This window comes from Hemiscyllium ocellatum, chromosome 13 (assembly GCF_020745735.1).
Source record: "Hemiscyllium ocellatum isolate sHemOce1 chromosome 13, sHemOce1.pat.X.cur, whole genome shotgun sequence".
Lineage (NCBI taxonomy): Eukaryota > Metazoa > Chordata > Chondrichthyes > Orectolobiformes > Hemiscylliidae > Hemiscyllium > Hemiscyllium ocellatum.
In genome coordinates this window covers 14,003,819-14,026,049 of record NC_083413.1, presented here as the reverse complement: position 1 = coordinate 14,026,049, position 22,231 = coordinate 14,003,819, and the positions used below count along the sequence as shown (strand labels likewise).

General features: G+C 44.4%; 1 protein-coding gene across 1 annotated transcript in view; it reads left to right on the top strand.

Moving 5' to 3' along the window:
• Positions 1 to 22,231, top strand: part of mindy4b (MINDY family member 4B) — a 90,946-nt gene that overhangs the window by 45,752 nt on the left and 22,963 nt on the right. Inside the window, exons 3-6 of the mRNA XM_060834016.1 lie at positions 2,258 to 2,285; positions 4,097 to 4,276; positions 14,164 to 14,283; positions 21,009 to 21,106. Coding sequence (XP_060689999.1) covers positions 2,258 to 2,285; positions 4,097 to 4,276; positions 14,164 to 14,283; positions 21,009 to 21,106 — 426 coding nt within the window. The remainder of the gene's footprint in view (positions 1 to 2,257; positions 2,286 to 4,096; positions 4,277 to 14,163; positions 14,284 to 21,008; positions 21,107 to 22,231) is intronic.

Here is a 22,231-nt window from a genome sequence, read left to right as displayed (position 1 = left end):
ATGTTGACCAGCTATCCTAACCTAGTCTAATCCCATTTGCCAGCACTTGGCCCATATCCCTCTTAACCCTTCCTATTCTTATACCGATCCATATGCCTTTTCAATGTTGTAACTGTACCAGCCTCCACCATTTCGTCTGGCAGCTCATTCAATACATGCACTGCTCTCTGTGTGAAAAGGTTGCCCCTTAGGTCCTTTTAAAATTTTCCCCCTCTCATCCTAAACCTATGCCCTCTAGTTCTGAACTCCCACAATCGGGGAACATACTTTGTCTACTTACTTCATCCATGCCCCTCATGATTTTATAAAACTCCATAAGGTCAAACCTCAGCCTCCTACACTCCAGGGAAAACACCCCTAGCCTATTCAACCTCTCACTATAGCTCAAACCCTCAACCTTGGCAGCAGCCTTGTAAATCTTTTCTGAACCCTTTCAAGTTTCACAACATCCTTCCAATAGGAAGGAGACCAGAATTGCACACAATATTCCAACAGTGGCCTAACCAATGTCCTGTACATCCACAGCATGACCTCCCAATTCCTGTATTCAATACTCTGACCAATAAAGGAAAGCATACCAAACACCTTCTTCACTATCCTATCATTAAGTACCAGTATTCCATCCAAAAACTCTGCCCTATCAATTTTGATCTCCTCTTCCGGGATCTGAGTTCCCTGTCCTATCACCATAGGCTGGGTAACAACTTTCTCTTTGGTCAACACAAATGCAAACTATTCATTTCACATCTCAGCTATGCCCTTGCCTCCAAGTGTAAATCTCATTTTGGGTATTTAACACATCCTTTACCTTCCTATTAGAACAGGCTGGGGCTGTTTTCCTTGGAGCATAAGAGGCTGAGGGGTGACCTTATAGAAGTTTATAAAATCATGAGGGGCACGGATAGGGTGAATAGCCAAGGTCTTTATCTCAGGGTAGGTATATGAATAGGAAGGGTTTAGAGGAATATGGAAAAAGTGCTGGCAAATGGGACTAGATTAGGTTAGAATAGCTGGTTGACGTGGACAAGTTGAACTGAAGGTGCTGTTTCCGTGCTGTATATCTCGATGACTCTATGTGACCATTGAAGTTTTTCCTGCCCTAACTATCTTGCCCAGATCCACTCTTGCCCCATTGAAATTATTTCCCTTCCACCCACGCCACCCCCCTCCACCCCCAGATAGTTCAAATTGATTTGAATTGTTAGTTTAAAGCCTTCCTAGCCACATAAGCAAACCATCCCCTAAGGAACTCAGACACTGACCTGTTCAGGTGAATCCATCTGGTTGGTCCCATGTTGAGTAACTTAGTGTTTTCAGTGCTGCAGTGGAAAGTGTGGTATTGTTACAAGTGCTGACTGTCAAATGTGTGGGAGGTTAAAGGTTCATGGCCCTACTTGCAGGAAAGCTTGTGCTCTCGGAGGTTCACCAGGATGCTGCCTGGGATGGAACAATTCAGCTGAGGCCAGATAAGCTCAGGTCTTTTTCTTTGAAGCAGAGAAGGTTGAGGATGGACCTGACAGAGGTGTATCAGATGGTGAGGGGCATGGACAAGGTGATTGGAAAGCAGCTGTCAAAGGATCAATAACAAGGGGGCATCATTTTAAAGTGAAAGTCAGGAGGTTTGGGGGGGAATTTGAGGAAAGATCTTTTCACCCAGATGTTGGTGGGGGTCTGGAATGCACTGCCTGGGGGTTCGAATTGAAACAGGAAACCTCACAAACTCTCAAAAAGTAATAGCTTTCAAGGCTATGGGCCTTGTGTGGGCAAGTAGGACTTGTGTAGAAAGTGGAATGCTTTTGACAGTATGGACTCAATGGACCAAAAGGTCACTTTTGTCCTGTATGATTCTATGAAAAGCAGAAAGTTCCTGTCGCCTGACTCCCAGTATTTGCCCATTCACCCAACAGTACTGTAAATAATAAACACGTGCTGCTTTTAAAGGTTTTTAAGATCTAAAGATATAAAAATTTAAGTTAATTTTAACAACTGTTGCAGCAAGTAATTAAGAAGGCAAATGAAACTTTGGCCTTTATTGCTAGGGGGTCAGAGTTTAAAACAAGCAAGTGTTGTACAGGGTATGGGGGAGGATGAACCTGGAGTACCTGTGTACGGTTTTGTCCCTGAATTTAAAATCGTTTTGCTCTCTCCTTCCTGTAGCCAACCATGCAGCAACAAGGCATTCATAGTATGGAAGAAATCTCTGAAGGAAGGTCGTGGTTTTTTGATTCTGAATTTTAATATTTGTTTTGATTTGCAGATTACAGTTCAAAGACACTGTGGTGAAGGTGAGTGTTTGAAGTCATCTCAATTGAAACTTAGGAAATTGAGAAAAGGCAAAGGATTCCCTTCACTACATCCATGCTGTTTGATTAAGAGCTATCCATTCCAGTCCCACTGTCTGGTCCTTGATCCCTCGCGCTGAAGATTAGGGCACTTCAAGTGCATCTCTAAGTACTTTTTAAAAACTTTCGGCAGTGAATTCCAGATCCCTAGCACACTCCGAGTTGAAAAAGGATCTCCTCTATTTCTCCTGCCAATTATTTTAAATCTCTTTTCTCTGTTTATTTACCTTTCTAATGAGGAAACAGACCATACCTATCACTTCCTCTAGATCCATCCTCATTTTATACAGTCTCCTCAGCCTCCTCAGAAATAATTGTATCAATCCAACCTATCCTCATAGCTGAAATTCTCCATTCCTGGCTAACTCCTCATAACCTTCTTCAGTCCCCTCTTTAGTGAAGGAACAACGCTCCTGTAATACAACAACCATCAAGAGTCATATCACCCGCACAACAAAGTGACCAATCATTTTATCATTGCAAGTATTTGAATTCTTTTTAATGAGCATTTTGACACTTGCCTGTTCTCTGTATCCAATGGGAATGACAACAGGCAGTAAGTTAAAATTCACAGAACACCAGGTTATAGTCCAACAGGTTTATTTGAAAGCACTAGCTTTCAGAGATCTGCCTCCTGATGAAGGAGCAGCACTCCAAAAGGTCGTGCTTCCAAATAAACCTGTTGGACTATAACCTGGCGTTGTGTGATTTTTAACTTTCTACACCCCAGTCCAACATTAGCATCTCCGATCATAACAGGCAGTAAAGTGCTCTTGGAAGTTATTTCACTGTTGTAATCTATCGCAAGTTGTAATGACTTTGTCCACAGCATATCCAACAGGCACGATGGTCAACCAAGTATCTATTTTCGATAGCTATGTTAGCCAAAATCAATATTGGTGGAGACACCAGGGAGAACTTCCCTGTTCTTCTGTGAAGTTGTGCCAGGGAATGTTTCATGACCAGCTGAGAGGGACCTCACCTGAAAATGGCTCTTCAGACAGTGCACTAGTACTGTACTCAGAATGGCAGCAAGGATTGTGAACTGAGCTGGTTTGAGTTAAGTGGCTGAGTGCAAGGACACAAAGAAAAGCAATGAGTTTTCATTTTAACAATTCAATTTGTTTGAAAAATGGAAGTTAGCAAAGCAGTCTAGAAGCAAATCTCGTTATTTGTGAGACACACCGATCATTTGGTCTCAGTGATAAAATAATCGATGGATTCCTTGCAGATTTTGGAAAGTAAAGTATTTTTGATTGCAAATGTCTTGTGATATCCGGCACTTTTTTTTTCTCTCCCCATGGATTATCATTAAAAATTCAGTTCTGAGGTGAATGATGAGATAGGCTGGAGCTCAGACGCTTTCAGCTTGCTGTCTTCGTCTGGTACAGCATGGGAGGGGAGAGACAAAGAATAGAGTATCTGTTTAGATTTCACCTATCACACTGAAGCCCATCATCCCTGGGTCGTGATTCTCTTTTACCCTTTTTTTCTATGGAATTGCATGATGATGTATTGCAAGCTAAGATAACTGCAGGTTGTTCAACACAGAATTACATTGAGATATTACAGGAGGAAGTTATAAGGAACCAGAATGTAAGTATAACTCAATTTAACTTGACTGTTGCGATTATTTTTTTCTCTCTGTTAATTTCCTTTGAAACTCACATTAAATTGCTTTCTGTAAAACCATTATCAAGTAAGACTTAGATGAGATACCTGTGTCAGAGCTAATTTATTCTGTTCTTAAATAGAAGTATCCAGACAGCCGTAAGGTTGAGGATGAGAGTAAAGATGGAGCAGGAACACCTCAGTCCAGAAGCATCACATCTCGTAGTCACTTCACCACCTCCAGTTTTCCATATTGTGTCCCAAAAGCGTTTGTTGTATCTTCGAACCTAGACGGCCTGCCCATCACACTGGAGACAGCAGTGGTAAGCCAATACATCCTGAGCACTTTTCTTCAATTGTGGTTGAAACTGTATCACATTTTAACAAAGGATGAAACGTAATCTCGGTTCCAATGAAATATCACTTCGTGGCGCGCAGCCTACAATAGATCCGACCAGACAAAAGAGGATTGAGAGTTCATTGTCTTCATGTTTCCCTTTAAAAATATAATATGTCAAAGCGAGATACTGGTTAATTATTCCCCAGGTGCCTTTGTCCAAGGAAAGCATGTGTAAGTAGCCAAAATGTCATTTTAATGACAGTGCCCAAACAACGAAAATGTTATGACAGTCTGATGTGCTTTTCTGATGGGTCAGTGAGCAAGAGGACAAATCCAATCTAGAACAGTGCCACGGAGAGCAAGAAGGGGAAGAATAATCTGAGATTCCTGCTCTTGGCATGTTACGTCATTGGTTCACAGAATCAAGCAATGTCTAGGAGCATCTGCGAAGAATAGTCATGAAACTGAATTAAGGGAGAGAAGTCACTCAATGTCCATGAAGCATTAGCAGAAGTTTTAGATGTGGCACTGTTTTGTAGATACGGGTTCCAAATTCAGGTTTCTCAAAGACATGCTTCTGTTGTTTGCCCCAATAGTTGATGTGAGCAGTATAATGTTGTAGAAATTGGCATGGGCGCAGAATATACACCAGGCAGAGGCACTTAACAGGGTGGATGTGGAAAGCTTGCTTCCTTGTGTGTGAGAATCTCAGACCGGAGGACACGGTCTCAGAGCAGAGTTCCCTCTTAAGACAGAGACGAGGAGGAATTTCAGCTCTCAGAGTGGAGTGAACTTGTGGAATTCTTTACTGCAGAGGGCTGTCGAGGCTGGGTCCTTGAGGATATTCAAGGCAGAGGTAGATTTGCAATCAGGAAGGGAATCAATGGTTATGGGGAAAAGGCAGGAAAAATGGAGTTGAGGATTTTCAGATCAGTTATGATCTCATTGAAAAGCAGAACAGACTGGATAGGCCAAATGGCCTACTCCTGCTTCAGTGTCTTGTGGTCTCAGTTATATGGATTGCAAAGAGAGATAGTTGTGGATCAATCATCTCAGTCCCAGGGCATTGCAGCAGAAATTGCCCAGGATAGTATCCTGGGCCCAACCATCTCGACCTACTTCATCAATAATCTTGCCTCTCTCATAACATTATTGCACAATATTCAGTACCATTTGTGACCTTCTAGATTTTGTAGCAGTCCATGTCCATATGCAACAAGACCTGGACAACATCCACATTTGGGCAGATTAGCAGCAAGTAGCATTCATGCCACACAATGCCTGACAATGACCATCTCCTGCTGAAAATGTGTTGCTGGAAAAGCGCAGCAGGTCAGGCAGCATCCAAGGAGCAGGAGAATCGACGTTTCGGGCATGAGCCCTTCTTCCAGACCATCTCCCCTTGATTTCAATGCACCACCAACACTGAATCTCCTACTATCACCATCCTGTTGGTTTTAGCCACCAGAAATTAAACTACCATTTACATGTAGGAGGAGAAAGTGAGGACTGCAGATGCTGGAGATCAGAGCTGAAAATGTGTTGCTGGAAAAGCGCAGCAGGTCAGGTAGCATCCAATGAACAGGAAATTCGACGTTTCGGGCATAAGCCCTTCATCAGGAATGAGACTCATTCCTGATGAAGAGCTTATGCCCGAAACATCGAATTTCCTGTTCCTTGGATGCTGCCTGACCTGCTGCGCTTTTCCAGCAACACATTTTCAGCTACCATATATATGTACCATGGTTGCAAGAGCAGGTCAAACACTGGGACTTCTGAGGCAAGTAAGTCATCTCATGACTCCCCAAAGCCTGTTCATGATCTACAAGGCACAAGTGGTGATGGAATACTCCTCACTTCCCTGGATGGGTGTAGCTCCAACAACACTCAAAGAGCTTGACACCATCCAGGATAAAGTAGCCCGCTTGATTTATACTCCATCCACCACGTTATGCATTTACTTCCTTCCCCACAGTGGCAGCAGTGTGTACCATCTACATGATGCACTGTAGTGACTTACCAAGGTTCCTTGCGGCAGCAGTTGGTATAACAACAGCTTTCCCGCATAGAGAGGTATGGAGCCAGGGGAACTCCATACCCCGGAACACCCCATCTGCAAATTCTTCTGCAAGCCACACACTATCCTCATTTAAATTTATATTTCATTCCTTCAATGTTGCTGAGCCAAAATCCTGACCTTCCCAACAGCACTGGGGTGATCCCTCAATGGATGGACTGCAACTGTACCAGAAGGTAGTTCAAGCTAACTTCTCCAGAACAATGACTCCCAAACTCCCATTTCGTGGTTTAGAAACCTTCAGCAGGTCATCTCCTCGAGTCTTCTTTGTTCAAGAAAAATGTCTGCACTCTTAATTATTCCTGACATCATTCTTGTAAATCTTCTCTGCACCCCCTGCACTGCCTCTATGATCATGCATAAAATGGCAAGAATTGTACCCAACAGTGATGGTCTAAGCAAGCTTTAGTGGGGAGGCAATGGCCTGGTGGTATTATCGCTAGACTAGTTATCCAGAAACTCAGGCTATGTTCCAGGGATCCAGATTCAAATCCTGCCATGGTAGATGGTGCAATTTGAATTCAATATGAAGTTTGTAATTAAAAGTCTAATGAAAATCATGACACCACTGTTGATTGTTGGAAAAATATCCATCCATTTCATTAATGACGTTTACAGAAGGAAATCTGTCTTCCTCACTTGGCCTGACCTACATGTGATTCCAGATTGGTAACAATGTGTCAAAGAGATGAATAGCATGGAAACAGACTCTATGGTCAAACTCATCCATGCCAACCAGATATCCTGAATTGATCCAGTCCCACTTGCTAACACTTGGCCCATATCCCTCTAAAACCTTCCTATTCATATACCCATCCAGATGCCTTTTAAATGTTGTAATTGAACCAGCCTCCACCACTTCCTCTGGCAGCTCATTCAATACACGCACCAACCTCTGTGTGAAAAGGTTGCCCCTTAGGTCCCTTTAATATTGTTCCCATCTCACCCTAAACCTATGTCTTCACGTCCTGGACCTTGTCTATTTATGTTCCTCATGTTCCTCATGATTTTATAAGGTCACTCCTCGGCCTCCAATGCTCCAGGGAAAATGTGGTTGACTCTTAACTGCCCACTGGGCAATTAGGGATGGGCAATAATTACTGGCATAGGCAGCAATGCCCACATTCCATGAATGAAAAAAAAGGCTGGTTTAGCATAAATGCATTTTTCTAGAAATAAAATCTGATGCCTAGTTTGCTTTGTTTTTATTGCTTTGATATCATGTGACATCATGTTTAGTGCTCTCCATACTTGTACTCAGAGGTGCCATTATTCCTCTAACCTCCCATAAACTTATACCTTCCTGCTAATAAACCAGTGTTTTTCTTTGTTTTTAAATTTTTAAAATTAATTTGTGGAATGTGGGCATTGCTGACTGGGCTAGGATTTATTACCCATCCCTAGTCACCCTTGAGAAGGGGGTGGTGAGCTCCCTCTTGAACCACTGTTGTCCATGTGCTATATGTAGATCCACAATGTCATCAGGGAGGGAATTCCAGGATTTTGAAGTCAGGGATGGTGAGTGTCTTGGTGGGGAGGGGGGGGGTGGAATCTGCATGTGGTGGTTTTCCCATGTATCTGCTGCCCTTATCCTTCTAGATGGTCATGGTCATAGGTTTGGAAGTTGCTATCTAAGGATTTTTGACAAATTTCTGCAGTGCATCTTATAGATAATACACACTGCTGCTACTGAACGTTGATGGTGGAGGGAGTGAATGTTTGTAGCTGCGGTACCAATCAAGTGGGCTGCTTTGTCCTGGCTCCACTGCTCAGATCCTGCCATGGTGCTTGGTGGAATTTGAGTTCAATTAATTAATTAGTGTCAGTAAATTAATAAACTGGTTTCAGTAATGGTGACTATAGAGCCATCTTCAATTTTTTTGTTAAAACCCATTAATCACAAATGCCCTATTCGGGAAGTTTATCAGCTGTCTGTGCACATGGAACTCCAGACCCACAACAATGTGGTTGTCTCAGAACTGATCTCTGAAATGGCCTAGCAAAGCCTTTCTATTCAATAGAAGCCAGCTTAGCTCGTGACACCTTCATCCTGTGAAAGAATACAATACAAGTAAATCAAACAAAGAAAAGAGGATGCCAGAGAAACTGAGCAGGTCTGGCAGCACCTGTGGAGGGAGAAAGCAGCGTTAACATTTCAAGTCCAGTGGAGCTCCCAGTATCCGCAGACTTCTGCTTTATTTGAGAAAAGCAGCCAGGGAAGTGATAATGTGGGATTTGAATGGGTTGGCTCGGCTGAGAGCAAATTTAGATTACATTACTTACAGTGTGGAAACAGGCCCTTCGGCACAACAAATCCACACTGACCTGCAACCCACCCCCCTAACACTACGGACAATTTAGCATGGCCAATTCACCTAACCTGCATATTTTTAGATTGTGGGAGGAAACCGGAGCATCCGGAGGAAAACCACGCAGACACGGGGAGAATGTGCAAACTCCACACAGACGGTCGCCTGAGGCGGGAATTGAACCCGGGTCTCTGGCGCTGTGAGGCAGCAGTGCAAACCACTGTGCCACCATGCCGCCCACTTGTGTCTGCGACATGGAATAAAAGTGATTGCACTATTTGCTAATTATTTACACAGAGCTGGTGCAATTTAATTTCTGGACATTGATATGCCCCCAGTACATTGAGAGCTCTTCATTCAGGCCTTCAGGAAGTATAGCAACTTCAACGTATCATGGTGGCTCAGACATTTGCACTACTACCCCACAGTATCCAAGACCTGGGTTCAATTCCACCTTGGGCCACTGTCTGTGTGGACTTTCTGTACTTTCAGCTGACAAAGATGAGAAAAGAAACTCACTTGAATGTTTCTAAGCTATGAAAGTGACAGGTTCATCAAGTACATCATGACAGAGGTTATGGAAGTGGCCATTGGCAATTGCTTTGTAAAAGAATTTATTTTATTTATTCTGGAGAAAGAAACGACAGAGAAGGGACACTTTATAAGTGGGAGATAGTGAGGACTGCAGATGCTGGAGATCAAAGTCAATAAGTGTGGCCCTGGAAAGGTGTGATTGAATTGGAAATGACTGCTGCATTCTTGCAATCAGTGTCATCAGATCCCAGTCTGAGGTTGTCTTGTCTTGGGTTTTACAGCCAGTCATTTCAATTCTCGTTGCCATCCTCACAGCTTCAAGCTTCTTCTCAGTAAATACTTCAACTAAACCTTAGCTCTGGAATGGGAATTGAACCCAGAACATTCTGACTTGGAGATAAGTGCTACCTACAGAGAAGCATTACAGAGGAAGACTGAAAAAACTGTGTGAAAATCCCCATGCTTTCAAATTATCTGCAAAAATCGAACAACTTTAGCAGGCTCTTTGTCCACCCTTCCAAGTACTCAATCTGCAGTGTAAGCAGGGCCCTACCACTGATCCCCGGCACCCACAAATATTTCCTTGCTATCTTGGCATTCCTTCATTTTCAACCTGTTCCCCAATTTAGTCAATGTTCAGTCTGCCTCAGAGGCTTTTTGCAGTGCATTCAGTTCCCACTGAAGTACAGATAGGAACATTTATTATAATTTCAAGATCCTTTTTGTGTGGATGCGCAATCAGAGAATGGAAACCTAGCAAAATAATATCTCAGAACTGTCAGTGCAACTATTTCTATCACTATGCATGGTACAGTCATCTTGAAACAACAGCAGCTATTGTGTTATACAGTTTGAGATTAGATTAGATTCCCTACAATGTGGAAACAGGCCCTTCAGCCCAACTAGTCCACACCAACCCTCCGAAGAGTAACCCACCCAGACCCATTTCCCTCTGACTAATGCACCTCACGCCATGGACAATTTAGCATGGCCAGTTCACCTGAACTGCACATCTTTGGACTGTGGGAGGAAACCGGAGCACACCCACGCAGACACGGGGAGAATGGGCAAACTCCACGCAGACAGTCACCCGAGGCTGGAATCGAACCTGAGACCCTAGTGCTATGAGGCAGGAGTGCTAACCACTGAGCCGCCATGTCACCCTTAAACAATGACATTGAGTGTATAGCAGAGGATGGAGCCAACTCCCGGTTGTTCACTCAGTCAGAGCCCTAGTTCACTCAGTCAAGTTGTGCATGATACAGTCAATTAAAAATGTTAGAATAACATCAAGCCCTTACACCCAGTGCATCCATCTTGAAGTGCAACCAGGATTTGCTCTCCAGTTCAGTATTTCTCTGTAGCTAGCATGCTGGTTCGACAATTAGTCATGAGCAAAGCAGAATCTGAAACAGCATGCTGCAGGATTGATCTTTCACATTTTCTTACAGACTGATCATTAACCTATCTGTGTAACTGCTTCAGAATTAAAGGGGTAGAGAATGGAGAAACTTTCTTCTTTGAAACTTGCTGTGATCTGGAATACACCACCCACTTGGGCAGATCCAGTAGTAACTTTCAAAACAGTCTTAGACATATCGAATCTTAAAGCTGTACAGCATGGAAACAGAGCCTTCAATACAACTCGTCCATGCCGACCAGATATCCTCAATTAATCTAGTCCTATTTGCCAGCATTTGGCCCATATCCCTCTAAACCCTTCCTATTCATATACCCATCCAGATGCCTTTTAAATGTAATTGTATCAGTCTTCACCACTTCTTCTGGCAGCATGTTCCATACATGCACCACCCTCTGCATGAAAAAGTTATTCCTTAGGTCCCTTCTAAATCTTTCCTCTCCCTTAACCCTATGCCATGTAGGTTTGGACTCCCCTACACTAAGGAAAAGACCTTGGCTGTTACCTTATTGTTCCCAACCACCACATTTAAACTTGCAATACAGAAATGATATAACTTGTCCTATAATATGTTAAAATTCGAGAGTTAAAGAACTATCCCTGAAGTCACTATTTAAAGTAAAAATTAACAACTACCTCTATAAAGTCAGCCCTCAGCCTCTGATGCTCCAGGGAAAATAGCTCCAGCCTATTCAGCCTATCCCTATATTTGAAGAATATTGGGCTACAGGAAGAAGCAAGGGATAGCTCTTTTAAAGAGCTAGCATGAGTACAATGGACTAAATGGCCCCTATCGCTGCTCTATAATTCCATGTAGTGTATGCACAGTGTACCAACATGTTTGGTTTTCCAGCCACACCAATTTACTGTGTGAGATGGATCCCAGCAACATTAAAAGTCCGAATTCATTCAAAACTAGTGGATGTAGCTTCAAAACAGCCAAGTGTGCCCAATTCTGATCCTAGTTGGTCACCCTCCTTCCTGTCAGAGTTCAATCTTACTGAACCAGTGAAGTGTAAGTTGTGTAAGTACATAACAAGATAAAGTTCTAGAGGGATATGCTGATGGGGTTACATTAAGCTATAAATCATACAACACCAGGTTATAGTCCAACAGGTTTGATTGGAAGCACTAACTTTCGGAGCGACGCTCCTTCATCAGGTGGTTGTCAGGAGCAGCAGTCCGAAAGCTAGTGCTTCTAATGAAACCTGTTCGGCTATAACCCGGTGTTGTGTGATTTGTAACTTTGTCCACCCCAGTCCAACACCGGCACCTCCACATCATGACTACAATTTCAGTTTCCGATTTATTTCGCAATGCCATTACCACTGTAATATGGGAAATGCAGCTGCTCATCTGCATACTGCAGAGCCCCCACATTGAGCACAATGTGATAAAGACCAGATAAGCTGCCTTTATGATGTTGGTTGAGGAATAAATATTGACCGGTCTCCCCCTGTTCTTTTTCATAACTGTTCTATGGAATCTTTTTGTTTTACTTTTGAGGGTCCCCAGTTTATTGATTTATCTGGAAGATGGCACCTCTGATGGTGTAATATGTCCTCAGTACTCAGTGTCAGCTTTTAGAGGTTTTTTTTCTCAAATTGCAGTGGGACTTGAACTTGAGTGAAAGTGTTTTATCAAACATGCTGTGGCTGACAAAGAAGGAGGCTATTTGGCCTATTATTCATATGCTAGCTAATTGATTGAGTGTCTTGGGTTTGGAAACTGGGCCCTAAATTTTATTAAAGACAGAGTAATTCTCATTCTTGCAAAAATTGGAGGAGGACAAAATCTGAAAGATGCTGCTCTGAACACAGCACCTACTGCTTTCACAAGGAAGGGTGTAGTTAGGGTAGGTGCTAATTTCCATGTCCCTGATTCAAGAAAGAAATTGCACATGTTAAAACTGTTCTGATTTTCACTATTGGGAGGTTGAAATATGAATTAGGCAATTATTATTAGTGGTAATAGAGGATCAAAAAGTGACAGAAATCTTTGGAGACGTAGGATACCATCCTGGAGAAGAAGGTACTCTTTTGGAGCTGGTTCCAGAACACATTTAGAGAAGTCAAGTGCCCTTTGAGTGAGGGATGCTGCCCTTTGCAAATGGTAAGATGCTGTTAGGGACTGCTAAAAATAGACATGTATGTGTGTAAAAAGTGAATAAACACATTGAAACTGTCAAGCTCATTGGAGCTGTAAAGGGAACTGTAAAAGGAGATATCGAAACAAAGTATAAAGGTATTTCAAACTTCTGCCCTTTAATTATTTTAAGAAATGTCTGCCCTGTTAAAAAATCAGTGATTACTATTTAATTCGGTTTATTAACATAATCCTCAAGGCTATAATTACAGGACTGATTTGCATGACTGATTTCACAACCCTTCATTATTACAATGGGGTGTTTGTCACTTCACAGTTTCAATGACCATTCCTGGTGATGGTGCACTCATTAAAGTGAAATTATGATTTGCAATTGCTTGTTCTTAAAATGGATCGGTTTGTCCTTTTAATGGATTGAAGGAAATTAAATGCTGTGTTTCTGTTTAGCCATGAGAGTAGCTTTACTTTGCAGTAATGAATTCATTAGTAGGCACCTTGTCACTCTAATTAATCATAGCAAGGGTCCTGATGTCTGTCCTTGGTTGATACTGGGTGAGTTGGCATGGTAACTGTAAAGATAAAAGGTATGGAGGAGGCAAGTTTTGGCATCAGGCTATAAAGCCATTGTGATGGATATAAGGGCATATTTTGGCATGAAGGTTCAGGGGATGGGTGGTAGGTCATAGGTTAGAATGGAAGACATGAGGGCCATGAGATTTAGTAGGTCTCATGATGTAGCATGCTTTGGCAGGGAAGGGATATAGGAAATGTGTGGTTGGCAAGGACAGCTTTATGCTTCAAAGTGTTTTTTTTCAAATTTCGACACAGCATCAGTGTACCAAAGAAGGCCAGCCTGCCAATTCAGCACCGCATCTCGCAACACAGCCTTTTTAAAAAATTCATTCATGGGATGAGGGCAGCACTGGCCAGGCCAGCATTTATTGCCCAGAGGGCAGTTAAGAGTCAACCATAATGCTGTGGATCTGGAGTCACATGTAGGCTAGACCGGGTAAGGAGGTAGATTCCTTTCCTAAAGGACATTAGTGAACTAGATGGGTTTTACCAATCAATAATGGATTCACAGTCATTGTTAGACTCTCAAGTTCCAGATTTCAAATTATGCCACCTGCCGTGGTGGGATTCAAACCCAGGTCCCCAGATCATTACTTGGTTCACTGGAGTAACAGTCTAGTGCTAATAGTGCTAGGCCATTGCCTTCCTTTAACTTAGCTAAGAACAAGAATTGCTCAGACCTGCTCAGAACGAGAATTCACCAATTATCCAGGTCAGGTTTGCAAAGTTGGGAATCATCCAAGATCTTCACTCCCGACCCAGGAGTGAAAATCCAGGCCCCAGGTGTAAATGGATCTCCGCTACTTCTGTACAATTGCTGCATTATGACCAGCGATTTCTTTTCCACATAGGCACTACGGAAGATTCTGTTTGGAACAGCATTTCAAGTTTTCAGTTATGAATGGAAGAAATCCCACTTTAAATTCCGAGATGCCTATTCAGATCTGGCATATGCCCTGGAGGCAGAGAGGGTGAGTAAAATTGTTCAAAATCAATTGGTTTTATTGGGGTCATCCACGTGTCTCCACACACAGAAACCCATCACCATGTCTAAAGTCATAAAGCTAAATTATCATCCACAATTTAGAACAAAGAATTCTGACTTGGAATTTGGGTGCTGCTGTCATCCTCAGCACTTGTTGCTCCATCCCTAATTGCCCTTGACCTGAGCAGCTTGATAGGCTATTTCAGAGGGCAGCTAAAAAACCATTAAAGGTGGCACGGTGGCTCAATAGTTAGCACTGCTGCCTCACAGCACCAGGGACCTGGGTTTGATTCCAGCTTAGGGCAACTGTCTGTGTAGAATTTGCATATTCTATGTGCAGGTTAGGTGAATGGGCCATGCCAAATTGCCCATAATGTTCAGGGGTGTGTAGGCTAGCTGCATTAGTCAGGGGAATGGGTTGGGGTGGACTTGGTGGGCCAAATGGTCTGTTTCCACGCTGGAGGGATTCTAATTCTAATTACCTTGCTGTGGGTCTGGAGTCACACATAGGACAGATTTCCCTTCCTAACTGAAAGATTTTTAGAGCAATCAATGAGAATTTGTGTCGAGCGCTGTTGAGACGTGGGGCAGAATCTTCAGGCAACGTGGGCTATGCTGAGACTTAAGGCAGAATCTCACTTGAAATCTAGCTCTTTCTCAATATCAGGAACAATCAGCAGCAATTGCCAGTTCAGAGGGTTTAGAGCTTGATAAATGTCTTATCCAAATGCACCAAACAAGCTGGATATTGAGAAATCTCATCATGTAACTTCGAGGGGGTACCTGGTAACTTTTTTGGCGGGGGTGGGGTGGAGGGGGGGCTCCATGTTTTCCACCACCAAATGGCATGAATCAAGGGAGGATCCTCAGACACCACCTACTCACACCCTTTCTTGTCCAGAGACATTGGCATATGACAACTGCTAGCCCTTACAACCATTATGGCACCGTTCCAATCCATTTGTAGTCTGCTTAATTAACAGAGTACCAGCATTGGGGAGCCAGTGGCCTAGTGGTTTTTTTAACTAGACTTTTAATCCAGAAACTCAGTTATTTTTCTGGGGACCCGGCTTCAAATCTTGCCACAGCAGATGGTGGAATTTAATTTTTCAATGAAGAATCTAGGATTAAGCATCCAAAGATGACCAGAAAATCATTGTTGATGGTTGGGAAAAACCCGTTTAGGAAATCTGCCATCCTTATCTGGTCTGGCCTACATGTGACTCCAAACCCACAGTAATGTACTTGACTCTTAACTGCCCTCTGGGCAATTAGGGATGGGGGCAACAAATGTTGCCCTACAGAGACACCCACATTCTGTGAGTGAACGAAACAAAAGATTGCAGTAAGGGCAGTAGGGGGGTGTGGAACCTCCTGCCTGCAACAGTAGTAGACTCGCCAACTTTAAGGGCATTTAAATGGTCATTGGATAAACATATGGAGGAAAATGGAATAGTGAGGTTAGATGGGCTTCAGATTGGTTCCACAGGTTGGCACAACATTGAGGGCCAAAGGGCGCTGTAATGTTCTGTGTTCTATGTTCAATAGCTGTAAGGATTCTTTGAAAGCAGGGACAGACACCCAACATGTGACTTGAAACAGGCTGCATGTCAATGATGTTTATTTACTATCCTGGCTCACTTACATAGCGCCTACCTGCCTGTGTGCAGCCTCCATACCTGGCCTTGTCCTATTGTTTCATTCCTGTTAGCACTTCCACCAGAGCCAAAGGCAATCAGCACTGCCTTATTGACGTTTCACACTGACTCACAGATGGGCCACTTGTCTTGCTAGTCACTAGGGTCCTATCCAGAGATTGGATATCTGTATGAACAGCATTTGAGAAGTCAATTTAACCCACCCCACCCCAACGTGTACCATCTGCCTGTATGGCAAATACATGGCACCGAATGGTTGTGTCAGAAACCAGCTGGGGTTTAGCACTCAGTCCACTTGGGGTGGGGAGAGGGCACTGTCAGGTCAAGAGGTCCTGTTGCCATCATTCACAGGCACAGTCCGGCAGCTTGCCCACTGATCTGTCTCTGTTCGATCTGGGCAGTGAGCAGTAGTCAGTCCTACACGGCCAGCAGGCAGGCAGTAGCGTGTGTGAGCAAACTGCTCAGGGTTCAGCTGAGTCATGTCTATAAGCTGCTCATGGTTTGGGGTGAATGTAGCCCTCAGAGGGTCCAGACAGAAAAGTACAGAGGGTATCTGAAAGGGGCAGTTGGGGGATTACTGCTAAAATGTGTGGGGAGGGTGGGGGATTGAGTTGGGGGGGAGCTTGGGGCATTAAGTGTGGGGTGGTCAAGGCTGGAGGTGAGGAAGCAGGTACAATTGTGGAGATGGAAACAAGGACAGTGATGTAGGGCATCTCAAGGTGCATGAAGGGTGGGCCGAATAGCATCGGAGGGTACGATACATTGGAAATGGTGAACACTATATCTTCCTCTAGGGGAGCGTAGAGGAGCATCATTAACATGTAATGTCAGGATTCACAGAGAACAGCTGGAGGCTGTTGGTGTAGTGGGGGGTAAAAGGGGAGGCTCAGAGGGGGTAGCTGATGACCAGGCAGTTCCTTCTGGGATGTTAGTCGCTGTGTGGGTCTTGCTAAGAAGATGGATGCAGGAGGAGCAGGGCTGACCCCAATCCCAGCATCAAGAGCAGGACACCATGGAGGATGAGGTGCTCTGGAAGGAGTCACAACCATTGGTTTCCTCAGGATATGTAGGGCCCACAGCAGGAACAGGTCAGGCAGCATCCAAGGAGCAGGAGAGTTGACGTTTCGGGCATGAGCCCTTCTGAGCTCCTTGGATGCTGCCTGACCTGCTATGCTTTTCCAGCAACACATTTTCAGCTCTGATCTCCAGCATCTGCAGTCCTCACTTTCTCCCCACAGCAGGAACAGCCCATTCTCCCTCTACTGGGGGTGGGCTAGTCTCAGTGGTAATCCAGGCTGTGTACGTGAATGACCTGAGTCCTGTGGGAGTGGGGGACCATCCTCCTCCTGTGAAGGTCCCTGCCAGTATGATCTTTGATATCACTCACTCCTTCCAGGGCTGGGTGACTGAGTGCAATCTCCCAATCACACTCCCCACAAATGTTTCAGGACAGTGACCGGAGCCATCACTGCAAGGTCACACTGATTCATTTTGTTTCCCCATGACAAGGTCAGTTCAGTGCTGCAGCCGGGCCGTAGATTAGATTAGATTACTTACAGTGTGGAAACAGGCCCTTCAGCCCAACAATTCCACACTGACCCGCCAAAGCGCAACCCACCCAGACCCATTCCCTTACATTTACCCCTTCATCAAACATTACGGGCAACTTAACGTGGCCAATTCACCTACCCTGCACATTTTTGGATTGTGGGAGGAAACTGGAGAAAACCCACGCAGACACGGGGAGAATGTGCAAACTCCACACAGAGAGTCATCTGAGGCAGGAATTGAACCCGGGCATCTGGCGCTGTGAGGCAGCTGTGCTAACCACTGTGCCACCTACAGGATTCAGGAACATATCTGGCATCCCCTCCCTAAACCCCGCCTCTGCTCCCCCCTCCTCAAGAGGCAGAGTGCCACCCACTGCGCACACATGGCACTGAGAGCGCAGTAGTACAACACTGTGGAATTCATCAACAGGAAAAGGTTCCATTCCATTCATATCCAGGTGGTCTGTGATCAACGTTACCACGTCCTGGAGGTGTGTGCCCACTCCAAAGGCAGCTGCCAATACTCCTACATCCTGGAGAACTGTTATGTTCCTGCTGGGTTTGAGGGTCCAGGTGCCTTTGCAAGGCTGGTTACTGGGGAACAATGGGGACCTACTGCAACCATGCCTCACAAGACCATTGTGTAACCCCCAGCACAGATGCAATGCTGCCTGTCCCTTGGGCAAGCCCCAAGATGGAGCAGATGGTGGGGTTCCACTGCTTTCACCAGTCTGGTTTAGGGGTCAGAGAAACTGCCACTGGAATCCAGACAGTGTGCTGTGCCCGGCACAATTGGAGCAGGAAGTGAGGTGACATCATAGAGTCATAGAGATGTATAGCATGGAAACAGACCCTTCGATCCAACTTATCTATGCCGACCAGATATCCTAATCCAATCTAATCCCATTTGCCAGCACTTGGTCCATATCTCTCTCAATCCTTCCTATTCATATACCCATCTAAATGCCTCTTAAATGCTGTAATTGTACCAGCCTCCACCACTTCCTCTGGCAGCTCATTCCATACATGCACCACCCTCTGTGTGAAAATGTTGCTCCTTAGGTCTCTTTTATATCTTTCACCTTTCACCCTAAATATATGCCCTCTAGTTCTGGACTCCCTGCCCCCAGGGAAAAGACTTTGTCTATTTACCCTATCCATGCCCCTCATGATTTTTTAAACCTTTAAAAGGTCACCCCCTCAGCCTCCAATGCTCCAGAGAAAACAGCCTTAGCCTATTCAACCTCTCCCTATAGCTCAAATCCTCCAACCCTGGCAACATCCTTGGAGATCTTTTCTGAGCCCTTTCAAGTTTCACAATACCGTTCCATGTTAGATGCTGAGGAGCTGAGGGAGGCGGAACAGTCATCCGAAAAGGAGGAGAAGGTGGAGATTGAGGACGTGGAAGCTCTCCTTGTGGATGCCAGAGCTCAGCAGCATCAGGCACCACAAGGCAGACAAGAGTTGACTGACATCCTGCCCCAGCTCCTAACCCTGCAACCCTCTACCCCCACCCTCATCTACCCCGGTCCCAGTCACTCAGAGCTGGGTGAAGCAGACAAACATGGAATGTAAAACAGTCATTGCTCACGATGCAGCTCCTGATTTACATTGTGGGGGTGAACCGCCCCCCTCAAGGCATTTAGTTTGTGTTCATTTTTGCCAGCTGTAAATTAACACTCCTATTTGGAATTGTCTGATTGATCTCCAGATGTGATGTTCCTCTAGTGGACAAAGACCAGATATATGCCCATGGGCATTGAGGACAGGGTAGCAGTGATTTCAAGGGAATGTTTAGACAGCGTGTAGCTATGGACAGGTAAACTGGGTGGTTAAACAGCAGTGAGGGTGAGAGAATGGGGATGTACGTCCAAGGGAGTGCCAACAAAGCCACATATGTGCCATGAGTAGCGTGGCTTGGTTTTTGCAGTGCCATAATGATGTTGGTTAGGGCAATGCTGTGTGCCAATGAATGTCCAGGAGTACCATGGCCTTTTAAAGATGGTACAGACACAAAGGATACTGTATTTTCAGTGGACATCAGGCAAATGATGAGTTGTTCTGTGAACGATGCACGAAAGTATGGGGCTACTATCGGACTCCATAAGTGGGTAGGTAGTTAATGAGACACGTTTGCTAAGGTACAATGAGAAATCTCACTGGATCTCACAGCAATAAAACCCCTCTAAAATTAGGTCAATGTAGCTTGCTCTTTGCCAAAAAGAAAAATATAGATTCAGTTAGAGCTGTACTCAACTTAAACACCACCAGCATCCATGATGGGATTCAAACCCAGGCCCCAGATAACTGGCTTGGGCCTTGAGATACTAACCCGCTGATATTACCACTATGTTACCAAGTCTCCTGCTATCAAATGAAGACTCCAGAATAAATGTTAAACTTCATGCCTGAGCATTAACTTGTGTTATGATTGCTCACCTTTATAGAAACATACCTGATTTTTATTTCTATTGATTCAGAATGCCAGATTTACACTCTGTCATGACTACTGACCCTAACTCCTGACAGCTCATGGGCAAATAAAACTCTTAAATTACAACAGAGGCCTGATACAACCAAAGTGATAATCCCATTGTGCCACAAGATCCCTCAGTTTAACCAGCCTGTGCTGATTAATTTTGTTCTATTGATTTCCTTCCAATCTTTTCTCATCTACATCTATCATTGCAACCTATTCCCTTTGCCCTCAAGCACTTCCTGTTAACTGCATTAATACAATTCATTTCAGCAGTGTCAACTTTCACATTCTTTGAGAAAGATTTTTTTCAGAAATTCCAATTAAGTTTCGTCATCCAGTTGGTGAAGGTTGTGGTTTGATCGTCTAAAAGCACCCATTTATCTGGAGCAATATTGGATATAAGAGCAAGAACAGGCTTTTCAATCACCATGGTGGCTCAGTGGTTAGCACTGCTGCCTCACAGCTCCAGGGAACCCAGGTTCAACTTCACCCTCAAGTGACAGTGTGGTGTTTGTATATTCTCCCTGTGCCTGTGTGGGTTTCCTCTGGGTGCTCCAGTTTCCTCCTACAGTCCAAAGATGCACGGGTTAAGTAGATTAGCCATGGGAAATGATGGGAGTGGTTCTGGGCGAGATCTCCTTTAGAGGGTGGCTGCTTCCCCTTGTAGGGATTCCATGATTCACCAGGCCTACTCTGTCCATTCAAACAGATTGTGGGCTTGAGACCATTTTTCTCCACATCCCTTGGTGTCATTGTTTCCAGAAATCTATTGAATTCAGCTTTGAATCTACTCGATAACTGACTCTCCACAGCCCTCTATGATAGAGAATTTCTAAAATTCCCTGGGTAAAGAATCTTAATCCTAAATGCCCCGTTCCTTATTCTGGGACCATGTCTATCTGTTCTATTCTCACTATCCACGGGAAGCAGCTAATGTTATGTTAAGTGTGATTAGTAGGACTGTAATATGTAAAACAATGCTGATAAGATTGATGTTTGTTAAAATTGTTCATTCTTTTTGAAGGGTGGTATCAGGTCTATTCAGATGGCTGTGCAAGCCCATATTCTCAAGTACTTGCTGTTCACCAGAAACAGTGAATTGGAAAGCCAGAACATTAACTGGTAAAATAAAGCTCTTATCTTGACTTATTGGTCAATGTTCAAGAATAATTTTGAAATGCTATTGGTTGCTTTCAATGAGTTTTGAGATGTTTCGATCCCAGCTGAAGTAGAGGCATTAGTTAAGGCCCAAGGGAATACTGCAGGGACCATGCAAGCAGCTAGCATTGGGATGGCTAGAGAAACCTAGCAGGGACTGAAAATGTGATTTTAACTCTGTTTCTCTCTCCACAGATACTGGCAGACCTGCTGAGTTTCTCCAGCATTGTCTGTGTTTGTTTCAGATTTCCAGCACCTGCAGTATTTTGGAGGAAGCAAGGGATATTCCAGGGGAGGACATCTCAAACAGACATATATTAGAAATAAGACTATCAGTCCTCCTGCATTAACTGCAATGTCCAAGGATTAAATAGAAATCTCTTCTGAGCAACACAGAGGGAAAAGATTTTCGGAGAAAGCGAGGACTGCAGATGCTGGAGATCAGAGTCGAAAAGAGTGATGCTGGAAAAGCACAGCCAGTCAGGCAGCATCCGAGGAGCAGGAGAGTCAATGTTTTAAGCATAAGCTCTTCATCAGGGTGTGTGTCAAATCTGTGTGTCAAATGTTAGTCAGTCTGTGGAATTCTTTATTGTGGGGAGTTATGGAGGCTGGGTAAAAAATGAGGTCTGCAGATGCTGGAGATCACAGCTGAAAATGTGTTGCTGGTTAAAGCACAGCAGGTTAGGCAGCATCTCAGGAATAGGGAATTCGACGTTTCGAGCATAAGCCCTTCATCAGGAATGAGAGAGAGTAGCCAAGCAGGCTAAGATAAAAGGTAGAGAGGAGGGACTTGGGGGAGGGGCGATGGAGGTGGGATAGGTGGGAGGAGGTCAAGGTGAGGGTGATAGGCCGGAGTGGGGTGGGGACGGAGAGGTCAGTAAGGAGATTGCAGGTTAGGAGGGCGGTGCTGAGTTGAGGGAACCGACTGAGACAAGATCCACAAGGTACACAAGGTATGAATTCAGATTTCTCCAGTTTCCTCATTTCCCCTCCCCCCACCTTGTCTCAGTCGGTTCCCTCAACTCAGCACCGCCCTCCTAACCTGCAATCCTCTTCCTGACCTCTCCGCCCCCACCCCACTCCGGCCTA